At 44.9% G+C, this 13851-nt stretch overlaps 1 protein-coding gene across 2 annotated transcripts in view; it reads left to right on the top strand.

Moving 5' to 3' along the window:
• Positions 1–13166, top strand: part of GRM5 (glutamate metabotropic receptor 5) — a 466389-nt gene extending 453223 nt beyond the window's left edge. For both annotated transcript variants that reach the window (XM_033949081.1, XM_033949080.1), the window contains one exon: positions 12347–13166. In XM_033949081.1, the coding sequence (XP_033804972.1) occupies positions 12347–13166 (820 nt within the window). The remainder of the gene's footprint in view (positions 1–12346) is intronic.
• The last annotated feature ends 685 nt before the right edge of the window (positions 13167–13851 follow it).

The raw sequence follows: 13851 nt of genomic DNA, 5'->3' as shown, positions 1-13851 counted from the left end.
GTGAAGGGTCGGTGGTGTTACCATTAATACAAATTTCAATTGAGCAAATTGAAGTACATGAAAATGAAATGATTAGGTACTTCACGTCGAGAGCTTGTGTTAAAGCAGATATTTCTCTAAATTTTGTGTCTGAGGGGTGCTTATGGGTCAATACCAATGCCAGAAATAATTGTGACATTAATGCTGAACTGTAATCAGGTTAATTACTTACTGATCTGTAGTTGCCTCACTGATGTATAGATTTATCAGTGACTTACGGATTTTAATTAATCAAAGTAAGCACAAATCTGCCACATAGGGGCCGTAGCCAGGGTGAAAAAATACAGATCTATTGCTAATAATCAGATTGATTTGTGAGGGTATAATTGCTATTACTAAAAATGCCGCCACCAACTTTTTTTTTTTACCTTAAAATATAAAATAATTTATTAACCCCGCCCCTTTTAGATGAGCGTCATAGCTGTTACCACCACAGCCAGCGCTAAAAAAAAACATGCTATGCTTTTGTAAAAGGGGGGGTGGTGGGGTAAATGTTTTCTTAACTATTAGTAATATGAACGTGAATGAAACCCAATGAATCAGATTGCAGGGGATTAGGCGATAAGGGATCTTCTTAAATAAAGTTGTGTCATTTTTGAATCTTCGTCAGATTGAATCAGCCTTAAAATATATACACTTCTCCCTCGTCATTCGCGGGGGATACGGGCAGAGCCGGACCGCGAATGCCAAAAAACCGCGATTATCCGGCTCTGACCGACCCCCACCTCCCTGCCGCCTTCCCTGCCTTACCTGGTGGTCTAGAGGGCTTTCGGGGCAGGAGCGATCTTCCTACGCTCCTGCCCCGTGCAGATCGCCATGAGGAAATGGCTGTAGGGAGTTCCCGACGTAGTCTCGAGAGGAAGATCGCTCCTGCCCCGAAAACCCTCTAGACCAACAGGTAAGGCCGGGAAGGCGGCAGGGAGGAAAAATGACTGGTTTTTAAATTTTCCCCCTCCCCAGAAAAAAATCACGATTATATGAAACCGCGAGTGCAGGAACCGCGAATGGGGAGGGGGAAGTGTACTGTGAACCAGAAAAAAAAAAAAAAACCCACACCGAAATGTTTTTTGTCGTATGCTTCACAGAACTTGGCCGCTTCTTATGAAATCTACCCCTTCTTTTACTAAGGTGCGCGAACCGATTAGTGCGTGCTAAACGCTAATGCATCCATAGACTAACATGCATGCATTAGCGTTTAGCGCACGCTGAATCAATTAGCGCGTGCTAATCTGTTAGCGCACCTTAATAAACTTAGGGGTCCTTTTACAAAGGCGCGGTAGCGGTTTCATGTGCGGAATACTGCGCGTTAAACCGCCTGCCGAGCTAGTACCTAACGCCTCCATTGACGAGGCGTTAGGATTTTAGGCTGCCACGGGGGTTAGCGTGTGATGAAATGTCCGACGCGCTTACCCCCGTAGCGCGCCTTGATAAAAGGAGCCTTTAGTTACCCTATTCAACCTGCTATGAAGGTTTTGGGTGTAATACTGGATAGAGAATGACACGGTGACAAAATTCATCACCGTTCCCGTCCCTGCGGATAACCGCGGGAAATAATCCAATGTCATTTTCTAGTGTCTATTTCAACCTCAGTCCTTCTACACCAGCATTCTTCAAAGCAAAGCTTGCGGGTCAGTGGTTGTGGCCATTCATACTCTGATTCTTATGGGAGCCAAGGATAATGAAGCCATTGTGACATCACTGATGTGATTGGCTCTTAGGCACTGGTGGAATGAGGCATTATGACATCACAATATCTGCTCTGGATACCAGAGACTGAATAAAAACAAACCAAAACAATATTTGATGGCATATCTTGCAGAAAAACGTAAAGACAAAATGTAATGTTTCAGTTAAGCAGATGTTCAAAGTGCGCTCCCTTTGCATGATAAAATTTGCGTGGAAGTTCCGTCATTGGCTGTGGCGCGACTTCTGAGTAACCGGAAGTCAACGCTTTCTGTCCAGGGTCCAATGCTTTGAAATGCTCTTCCTTTATTTTTCCGCCAAGCTAATGTGCTTTTACATTTTAGAAAAGGGGTGAAGACCTTGCTGTGTGAGCGGTTTTTTGGGGTGCACGTTCTGAAAATGTTTGAATTTTTATTTTTATAGTCTGCTTGTAATGCTGTTTTCTGTTTGTTTTTATTGTGTATGTGGTTTTTGTTCCTCGCCTAGATTTGTGGATAGGCGGGTTTAAATAATTTTAAATAAATGGAGGCGTGCTTTCAGCCTTGGCCGCCACTGATCGATGGACTTGTCAATGACGCTCTGCTTAGCTCAGCCCAAACAGAGATGAGGCGCCGTTTAAGGGCTTCAACGTCAAGATATCGCTGTCTGGTACACGCGTTCCAGTATTATCAGGCAGTCTGGTGAATTTGCAAGCTGGAGATCCAGACCAATGAAGTGTGGGACTTCTCAATGTAGCAGTTCTACGGTGTCCTTTGCCGGATGTGCTGGGACATTGTCCTGCTGAATGACAGTCTCCCGCCATGCAACAGATCGCTGGCAACAGCTTCTGCATCAAGAGGACGTCCCGGTAGTATGCGCCATTGTTCTTAACCCCAGGACTGATGAAGAACAGATCTGGTGAACCTGAGTTTCGAGATTGTGACCGAGACCATGACTGATTGGCTAAAGGTCGGACGGGTCCGTAGTAGGCATTTGGCACTAACCTCACGCTTCAGTGCTATTGATGGCACGGACAGGCGATCAATCTGTATGTTAATCGGTGGAGCTATACTTGCAGGGGTGTCCAATGTCGGTCCTCGAGGGCCGCAGTCCAGTCGGATTTTCAGGATTTCCCCATTGAATATACATGAGGTCTATTTGCATGCACTGCTTTCATTGTATGCTAATAGATCTCATGCATATTCATTGGGGAAATCCTGAAAACCCGACTGGATTGCGGCCCCCGAGGACTGACATTGGACACCCCTGAGCTATAGTAAATATCTTTTCATCAGGAAACCAGATTAAGCTGACAATGTGCTCCGCGCACTTGGTCAAAAGCTCCTTGCACCATTTCAGGCGTATGTCTTTGTTACATAGAAACATGATGGCAGATAAAGGCCAAATGGCCCATCTAGTTTGCCCATCCGCAGCATCCACTATCTCCTCCTCTCCCTATTGGCTAAGGTTCTTAACATTTGCATCTCCTCTTCCTATAGGCTAAGGCTCTGTGCACCTACTTTGTGAGGTCATAGAGCTGCCCATCCGCAGTAACCATTATCTCTTCTTCTCTCTAAGAGGTCCCACGTGCCTATCCCAGGCTCTCTTGAAAACATGCACAGTTTCTGTCTCCACCACCTCTTCCGGGAGACTGTTCCATGCATCTACTACCCTTTCTGCAAAAAAGTATTTCCTTTAGATTACTCCGGAGCCTATCACCTCTTAACTTCATCCTATGCCCTCACATTCCAGAGCTTCCTTTCAAATGAAAGAGACTCGACTCATGTGCATTTACACCACGTAGGTATTTAAATGTCTCTATCGTATCTCCCATCTCCCGCCTTTCCTCCAAAGTATTTCCCACTCTTGGGCATGATGCTTTTTAAGACACTTTAATTTCAGATCACCATGAATTATCCTAACTGCAGCTGTCTGAATTATTTCTGCTTCTCTCGCTATTTGGCAAGCTGTTCAGCGTGTTTGCGGCATATCCTCCTGGCTCAGTACAAGATCACGTACAATGCCAAGGTGCTCTTGTGTGCAAATCAAGCACGGTCACCCACTGCCTGGTTTACGATCCACAGTGCTCGTTGCTCAGATCTTGCGTAGTGGCACATCTGTAAGAACTCTTTCAACAATCTTTTAGCAGTACCAAGTTCTGTATCAAAAATCAGCCTTCTGCAGTGAAAAGCATTTTGATACAGAGACTGTTTACAAACTATTGTATGCTTCTGTGCGTATCTCTTTCTCAAAGGACCCTCAGCCACAAGAGGGCATCCGCTCAAACTCAGGGGCGGGAAATTTCATGGCGACACCAGGAAATATTTTTTCACCGAGAGAGTGGTTGATCCTTGGAACGAGCTCCCGGTGCAGGTGATCGAGGCAAACAGCGTGCAAGAATTTAAGAGCAAATGGGATGCCCATATGGGATCCCTTAGAGGGTTAAGCCAAGGGAACCTGTCACCAGGAGTGGGATCCCTAGGATAGTAGACTTGGGGGTGGGTCAGTAGAGTGGGCAGACCTGATGGGCTATGGCCCTTATCTGCTGTCATCTTCTATGTTTCTATCCTAGAGCAACCATTCATTTTCAGAAGGTAGTGTTGTGGTGCAGTGGGAAATATTTGCATCATTTTGCATCAACTTCATGGAGGGCACAACGCATTAAATTCCATATGAATAGGCCGAGTTCTGTGGAAGATATGACAAAATACATTTTGGTGTGGGATGGTTGTTTGGATTTTTGGTCACGGTGCATATATATATTTTAAGAGCATTCCGAAATTTCCATTGTGATTCACTTTTGTCTCTCTAACCAGATCAAAGTTACAATGTCTTTGGTCAGCAGACAGTGAGGGTCTGGGGGGGCCAATGCAATCTCCAAATCCGTACAGTGACCCCTACCCTTCAGTCATGTTGCTTTTCCAACAGGAAGCCCATGTGGGAAGATGGAGCTAGCCATTGTTTGGCCTTTGAGCATAGGCTGATCACATGTCGACATATGTCCGTAATATTTCCAATGATATCCCAGCTTGATCAAATGGTCAGCAGTAAAGAGGGAAGATCGATAACCGTCAAAGAGGGAAATAAGCAGAAGCCACAGTACAGGAGGGAGGAAGGTGCAGAGACCTCTTAATAAGAAAAAATGAGTTCTGGGACCCCGTTTAGTGGCCCCAAGCCTAAAAATTCCTTTTGTCAGCATTCAACAGATCATATCTTATGCACCGTAAAAGGTTGTGGCTTTACTGCAATGAGATAGTCACCGAGTGGATTGGCTTTACAATAAAAATGGAACCTTGTTATTCATGCATGCAGTTATGTAAAACCATTAGCTGAAACTCGGGAAAGAGACTTGTTCACTAACCTAAGCATTCGGAATTGATCATACACCCATTCTTCTCAGTATCAGTCTTTCTCATGCTCTCTCTAAATCCTTCCTGTTTGTGCCCTCATTCCCTCTCACATTCTCTATCTCAAAACCCCCTATCTGTATTCTGTATTTTGTTTCTGTCTCTCTCTCTCCTTCAGCTCTCAAAATTTCTCTTCTCCATCCCTATCAAATATGGTCACTCCCCCCACCCCATCCTCCATCGAGCACTCTATTTAACAGAGGAATTGCAATCAGGAAGCCGTAATATTCCTGTCTGAGCCCCTGATCTTTGAAGGTCTCCTGAAAAAAATTTTAAAATTGCCGCATTGCAGATCAGGGGGTTAGTGATATGGCAGGTGAGGGATGAGCTATGGAGTATTTGGTATGTGTGTGACAGGTGAGGGATGATTTAAAGAATATGTGGTATGTGAGGGTTAACATGTGGTGGGTGTGGGGGTAGGAACTACGGTAGTTGAGGTATGTGAGGGTTAGTGTGTGAAAGGTGAATGAGATTCTATGTATTTACCTGCCTCCCAAAACCTGATCCAGGAATTCTTTCACGATATAATTTTATCCATGCGCATTCTTTAATATCTTTATTAAAACTTGATATACCACTAGGTGACCAAGAAAGGCATCATAGCAATGTACATGCTGACGTCATCAAATGCCAATTGTGGTCACTGAACAGACTAATTATAGCAATGAGCAGAATAACCATTTCCTGCCAAAAAAAAATCTCCCACCGTCATGACAAAACCACCCACCTCAAACCCCAACCAATTGTGTTTGAGAACTCGCTATATAAAGACAAAACTGAAGACATCACAGCACACCATGAAGAAAGCCAGGGCATGGGGAGTGGTTGGTGCAGTGGTTAGAACTACAGCCCCAGCACCCTGGGGTTGTGGGTTCAAATCCCGCACTGCTCCTTGTGACATTGGGCAAGTCACTTAATCCCTCCATTGCCACAGGTACATTAGATAGAGTGTGAGACCACCGGGACAGATAGGGAAAAATGCTCGAGAACCTGAATAATTTGTAATCCGCATAGAATTGTAGGATATATGGAGAAACATTGGTTCCACTTACTCAGATGCGGCAAGACCCAGACAGTTGTAACAATTGACCATTCCCAGGGCAGGATTGACCAATAGGCCAAGTAGGCACGTGACTAGGGCCCGAAATGGTCAGGGGGGCCCGATGAAGGAGGGCATCAACAGCATCGATTGGCAACGCGGGCCCCCCAATTGGCAATGCGGGCACCCCCCCCCCCCACCCCACCCCATCGAGGGAAAGTAAGACAAGCAAGCAACGTGGATAAGAAAGACAACGGGAACTGTAACTGTGCAAGCGGTGCTGCTTGCCCAAAGCTTCCCTTTGACGCAGCTTCCTGTTTCCGCCTGGGCACATGGTGGGGCGGGGCAGGGGGCCCAGTGTACTTGTGTGCCTAGGGGCCCTCGACGAATTAATCCTGCCCTGACCATTCCTATACTCAGGCATACAGACTGCAAGCAACATCATGTGCTTCATCCACCACCCACTGAAACTAGTTAAAATTCAAAAAGATATGAGATAAACCTAGAGTGTCCTGTGGCAAGAGAATGGTCATAAAACACCGAGGTATCCTGCAGGGAACAGTGGTTTATGACCACATTGTGCTTTCAGGAAACATAGAGATAACATGCACAGATCGGTAGTTAAACTGTAAACAAAAGTAAAGCTATGCTATGTTTATTATCATTGTTATGCCGCATCCACCATATTACAGGCCTCAGCGGTTTACATACTAAAGCAGGGGTGTCCAACCTGCGGCCCGAGGGCCGCATGTGGCCCAGTGAAGTATTTTGTGCGGCCCTGGTCGAGGGCGATGCAGTGTTTTCCTCTGCTGCCCCCGGGCGTTTACCGTCTTGCTGCAGCGTTTGCGCAGCCTCAGAAACATTGGCCCAAGGAAGCCAAAAGGTTGGATGCCCCTGTACTAAAGTATATCAAATGCCGACCTCAGCGGTTTACATTCCAAGTTATATTAACCCCTCTTTTTACAAAAGTGTGCTAAGCTTTTTAGCGCACGCTAAATGCTAACGCGTGCATGTTATCCTGTGCACGCATTAGCGGTTAGTGCATGCGTTGATTTGGCCCACGCTAAATCCACGCTAAAACGCTTAGCGCGCCTTTGTAAAAGAGGGCCTAAATATAGACCCACACGGTTTACATTTTTAATTATATTCCATATCAAAGAAAAATCATTTTTGGGGGGGAGGGGGAAATCAAGGTTTGGGGACAAAATGTGACAAAAGGGGATTTGGAGTCAATTTTGCAATCTATAAGTGTGGCATCATTTTGGGGGGGAGGGGGAAATCAAGGTTTGGGGACAAAATGTGACAAAAGGGGGTTGGAGTCAATTTTGCAATCTATAAGTGTTTCATTTCTTTGTGGTTTAGGAGGATGTTTGTGGCATCATTTTTGGGGGGAGGGGGAAATCAAGGTTTGGGGACAAAATGTGACAAAAGGGGGTTTGAAGTCAATTTTGCAATCTATAAGTGTTTCATTTCTTTGTGGCTTAGGAGGATGTTTGTGGCATCATTTTTGGGGGGAGGGGGAAATCTAGGTTTGGGGACAAAATGTAACAAAAGGGGATTTGGAGTCAATTTTGCAATCTATAAGTGTTTCATTTCTTTGTGGCTTAGGAGGATGTTTGTGGCATCATTTTTGGGGGGAGGGGGGAAATCAAGGTTTGGGGACAAAATGTGACAAAAGGGGGTTTGGAGTCAATTTTGCATGACGTCATTTATGGATGATCCCCAAGTTGGAGCATGGAGAATTCACACAGGTCTGCTTTTACGAAACTGCAAAAACAGTTTCTAGTGTGGGGAGCCGCGGTGAATGGCCTGCGCTGCTCCTGACGCTCATAGGTCTCCTTTTACGAAACTGCGTCGGGAGCAGCGGGGGTCATTCAGCGCGGCTCCCTGCGCTAAAAACTGCTATCGCAGTTTCTTAAAAGGGGGGTAATAAAGTTCCTATGAGCGTCGGGAGAAGCGTGGGCCATTCAGCGTGGCTCTCTGCGCTAGAAACTGCCATCACAGTTTCGTAAAAGAGGGGGATAGTATTTTACAAAACGCTCACAGAAGCAAAGAACCCCTTGTAAAATGGGTGCAGGACCACATGTTGATGGTTCTCCACATGTAGCAGAAGGAGCGATTTCAAAAATAGGCATGGGGAGAAATCAAATGTGCAACACCCTCTCCCTACTTCTCTCCCACACACTCTCACTTACGCACATACAAGCACACATGCATGGTAACAACTTTCTGAAATTGTGCTCCCACTCTCCCCATTCCCTGATCTAGCCGCGCAATTTCCCCGCCCCCCACCACCAATATCCCCCTTTTACAAGGCATCTGATCCTCTGACCCCCCTCCCCTCCCCTCACAAGGCTCCACACTCATAATCTCCAGCATTAAAAATCTCTTCCAACCGCCACCACAACCCCAAGCAACAATGAATCTCTCTGAAGCCCCCTTTCATACCCCCACCCCTGATCTCTATATCTGTCGACATCGGGGATCCTGTTGCCTAGTGGGAGCCTGAGAGATGCCCACGTGTTCCAACTTACATGGCACTGAGTTCCAAAATGGCCACCATGACTAATAACAGTAATCTTGTGGTATTACTGCTAAGGGGTAAGATATATCGGAGTTAATATGCACCAAGTGGCAGATAGCCAGTGTTATGTTGGAATATTCAATGCCAGGCCATGTCCTACCAGTAGCATTGTATATCTAGGAATATGAGAATAGCTATTGCTTATCCGTTCAAGTGTGATATTCTATAAATGGTGCCTAAAAATTAGGCGCTGAGAAATGGAGCACATAGCGTCTTTCAGTCTTCGGTTAGACACCTAATGGTGCCTAAAATGGACTTAGACGCTGCCTTTTTATGCCAGGGTTTTCTTGGCCTAAATATTGAGGCCTAAGTCCATTTTAACTCCAAAAGGAAAGTACTAGGTATCACAATGCTGGAACCCAATCTCACTTTCAATTGAGCTCTACATGAACCGTTAGAGCCATGCACTTAGAATTTTTGTATGGACCTTCAGAATGCAACCGGGCACATAATACTTCCGGGTGCTTCACGTTTTCATCGGCCCAGATTTGATTGAATTTTATTATTTTTATATATATCAATGTTTAAACTTTTTATATTTCTTTTTTTGAAACTCATTAATAAAATAACCATAACTTACCCCCCCCCCCCTTTTACGAAGGTGCGCTATGCTTTTTAGCACACGATAAATATTAGCGGGTTTCTGAGACCCTTTGTCCTCTCATTTAACTGACATCTATTTCTTGGTTCAGAATAAGCCAATATTTTGGTCACGTGTAAACTTATCTTGGGCTAGTGTTGTCACATTCTTCAGTTTTCCGAGATACCAGCAGCGTTCCCCTTTAACCCTGAGATTATGCATCGGGGAAAAGGTATGTTTACAGATTTTCCTTGAACTGGTCAATGGAGGTTATTGATTTAAGTGTCAAGGGCATGGCATTCCAATACTTCGGGCCATTGACAGAGAAGATAGCTTCTCTGACATGTTCATGGACTATTTCTTCATGCGACGGAATTGTAAGCAATTTCTTATTCGTAGATCTTAAACTTCTACCGGGTATATAGGGGCTTAACACAAGTGCTAGGTGCGGTGGTTCATCTATGATCAGTATCTTAAATGTGATTAGAAGTGATTTGTTTACAATGCGGTGTTTGACAGGGAACCGACGAGCGTTTTTCATAAACGATGATATATGGTCAAATTTTCGAAGATTATGAATTACTCTGCTGTGTGAAATTTTGGCTTGGCATGTTAAGCTCAGATTTCAGTGAATTTTATCCGAAAGGGCCCCTTTTTATTGTAAATATTTGTAGCGTCTTTTCTTTTTTTCTTAATCACATAGCTGATAATATAAACAAGCAGAACGCACACGAGACTTTTCAGCCTTTATGAAGTTTTTCTGTGCCAAAATGTGTGAAAACGGCAAATAAGTATTCAAGTTTCAAGTTTATTCCGGTTTTTGGTTAAACACTTTTTCAAAATGCAAAGCGATTTACAAAATATTAAAATACTAGTCTTGTAGCCCGTTACATTAACGGGTGCTAGAATATATGTGTGTGTGTGTCTTTATTTTTTTCTCTCTCTTCTTAGCCGCTTTCTGTATTTCTGTCTGGTTTTTGTTTTTTTTTCCTTGGCTGTCCACTACCACCCCTTGCCTGCTCCCCCTGTCCATTCTCCCTTTGTTTTACCTCCCCCTGTCCATCATCACCTCCTTCCTGTTCCCCCTGTCTTCATTTTTCTGTCCCCCTCCCTGTTCATCAGCACCTGTTCCCCTGTCCATCAACCCCTTTTCTGCCCCTCCATTTCCGTGTGTTGCAGCATTTCCCTCCCACCCCACTTCCCTGTGCAGTATTTTCCTCCCCCCCATACCTTCCTGCTGAACTCCATGGCCTACTTATGTTAACGGCCTGCAGCCGCCGACAGCCGCCGCGGCCAGCAGCCGCCGCGGCCGACATCCGACTCGGGCCGCCGCGGTCGACATCCGCCTGGGGAGGGGGGAGGAAGAGAGAGAGAGAGCTTCGGGTGACCAGCAGCTGCCGCGGCCGACATCAACTTGTCTTGTGAGGCCAGACCGTAAGCCGCGCATGCGCACTTCCTATGGGTTGCTACAGCTCACGGAAAACAGATGCACACATAGGAAGTGCGCATGCGCGGCTTACTGTTTTATTATATTAGATAACATATAAACAAATAAATAAATATTAGACATACTGAACATACTTGGCCATGATAACAAAACTACTAGTGATTTGATAAGTAAGACATACATGACCAATTACAAGTACATACTGGGTAGGTGGAACTGTAGAGCCCCTAGGAACAAATAGGGAAGGGGGGGGGGGAGAAATACAATCGTTATAGAAAGAGAGAAAATCAATTAAGGTAAATACAAAAGGGGAGATGGGCAGATAAGAATGAGAAGTAGAAAAAAGTAAATTGTGGACAGTTTCCCCGGTGGTGAATGTAACCATTCAACATTATTAAGAATCATATGGTCAGCTGAAGATATCTTTAAAAAGAAAGCACTTTAAGCTGCTTTTAAATTTTTGTAAGTTTTTTTTTTGTTTCTTAAGTATAAAGGAAGAGAATTCCAAGTCATAGGAGCGGTCACGGAAAAGATTAAGGTTCGACGTGTACCAATTGTTTTTAAAGATGGAACATTAAGAGTATACTGTGAAATAGATCTTAGAGCTCTGGGGGGGGGGGTCATATGGGATCAAAAGTCTGTCTATAAATGCTGGGGTGTTGGTCTGCAATGTTTTAAAGGTCAAGAGAGCAATTTTATAAGTAATCCTATGTATTACAGGCAACCAGTGGGCTTTTTGTAGCAGAGGGGTAACATGGTCAAATTTCTTTGCGCCCGAAATTATCTTTATCTTTATTAATATACTGCTAACAGAGCCTGAAAAGGCATCAAGGTGGTTTACATATAAAATGTAATAAAAGGCAATATACATGTAATATATAAAATACTTTTAAAAAGACCATGGTATGGTATTGTTTCCGTTTGCACGGAAATGCCCTCAAATGTCTCTTTTCTGTGTGTGCCTAGAATCCAAGTTGCACCTATACTGCTCCATTTAGAAACCTTTTACTAAGGTTTGCTAGCGTTTTAAGCGTGCGCCAGGAACTAACGCCAGCTCAATGCCGGCATTGGCATCTAGCGCGCTCGCCAAGGCAGCATGTGCTGGGCGTGTGATAAAACCGCTAGCACAGCCTGGTAAAAGGAGCCCCGAGTTTCCAGGAAGGGTCGTGCAGTTGGTTTCAAAGAAATGTACCGCTCATCCATTTATGAAACGTCTCTTTTGCTCGTGTTTTGAACACGGAGGACCTGCGACGCAGGGTAGCTCATAATTAAAATGGCTTCCTTTCTCTCTTGCATTAATCCAGTTTTAGGTAACGCCGTAGTCCTTTTACTAAGGCGCGGTGGCCGTTTTAGCGCGTGCGAAATGCTAACGCGCGCGAACAAGTCCCTAGGGTAGAATGGGCGCGTTGGCATGCGTTAGCATTTAGCGCGCTTGCTAAAACGCTTACCGTACCTTAGCAAAAGGACCCCACTGTGTGTGAATATAGCCAGATTAGGCAGTATCTTTAAATTAAAAGACTTCTTAGCAAGGTATAGGATATTACCAATAGAACTCATTGTATGTCTATTCTTTTTTTTTTTTTTTTAGTTCTAATGGAAAGTCTGTCACATGGGCCCAGAATGAAAAGAGCACCAGAGGGCAGCACCTTTGGCAAAGACTTTCTGTTCATATCAAGAAAAAAGAAAATCCGAACCAAACCGCAGTTATCAAGCCCTTTTCCAAAAGCACCTCGGAGAGCCGGTACAGCAACACCTCTTTCCCAGACAGCAGTTCCAAAATCCTTTACGACGTCTCAGAAGCGGAGGAGCACTACCCCGCCCAGTATCTGCCGCAGACCCCCTCGCCGATCAGCACGGTGAGCCACAGAGCCGCTTCGGTCAGTCGGACGGACGACGACATCCCGTCGTTCCACTCGGACAACGCCCAGCGAAGCAGCTCCTCCCAAGGCTCGCTGATGGAACAGATCAGCAGCGTGGTCACCCGCTTCACCGCAAACATCAGCGAACTCAACTCCATGATGCTGTCTGCCAACGCGCCAGGAACGATGGTGCCCACGCCTCTCTGTTCTTCGTACCTAATTCCACGAGAGATTCAGCTCCCTTCCACCTTGACCACTTTCGCCGAGATCCAGCCAGCTCCTGCCATCGAAGCTAACGGTGGGTCACAGTCCGCCAGTAAACCTTCTTGCGACAGCGTCACAGACGGCGCTTCTGAAGTGCCGGTAGCAAAGCAAGAACTGGAGGAGCTGGTAGCTTTAACTCCTCCCTCGCCTTTTAGAGACTCGGTTGACCTGGGGAGCGAAACCCCTAGCTCCCCTGCGTCCGAGTCGGCTCTCTGTATCCCGTCCTCTGCTAAGTGCGCCACCGTTATTCTAAGAGATTATTCTCAAAGCTCCTCCTCGTTGTGAAAAGTAAATTCAAGATAGTTTGGGAACTCGGCAGCTTTGAACAGATAAATAAGGGACAAAGAGAGTCTAATGGCTCTGTAGTCTTTGCACGGGCGCTGATCGACATGTTAAGAGCTGAGGGAAGAGAAATAATATAATGGAAAAAAAAATCAGAATACATATACTGTTTTTGCAGTTTTGAGCAGATTGTATTTCTAGTGGCCTTAGGCAATCTGTGCAAGATGTGTGTGTAGGGCCTAATAAGGAGCTTAAAAAGAGTGGTGCCCGTGTGCTTTGCCGTTCGTGAAACAATGAATTGTTTGTGACAAACGTTGAAAAAAGAAATTTAGATTGCAAACAACTGTAAAATGTATTTCTTGTTTGTTTACTTTGATTCTTTTCCCAGAACTGAACCTTGATCTTTTGTCAAGAATAGAAGACCAAACATGAATGTACATTTTCTAACAGACTCAAAATCCGGGGACCAAAATGCCAGACTTTTTGTTCTTTTTCTACGAAGATAACACAAAGACATTCATTTGCGTCCTCTAACTATCAAGTCACCACAAAACGTATGGCATACACGATACCCGAACTGGATAACTGGCGCTCTGCAGTAAGTGACTGTTCTTTAGGGCTTTCTTAACTGACTGACAATATCCCTGTTTGTTGATGAAAGCTTATTTTGTATTACTGGTCAGGACGT

The sequence above is a fragment of the Geotrypetes seraphini genome, chromosome 6, assembly GCF_902459505.1.
Source record: "Geotrypetes seraphini chromosome 6, aGeoSer1.1, whole genome shotgun sequence".
Taxonomy (NCBI): domain Eukaryota; kingdom Metazoa; phylum Chordata; class Amphibia; order Gymnophiona; family Dermophiidae; genus Geotrypetes; species Geotrypetes seraphini.
This window is presented reverse-complemented; position numbering and strand designations above follow the sequence as displayed.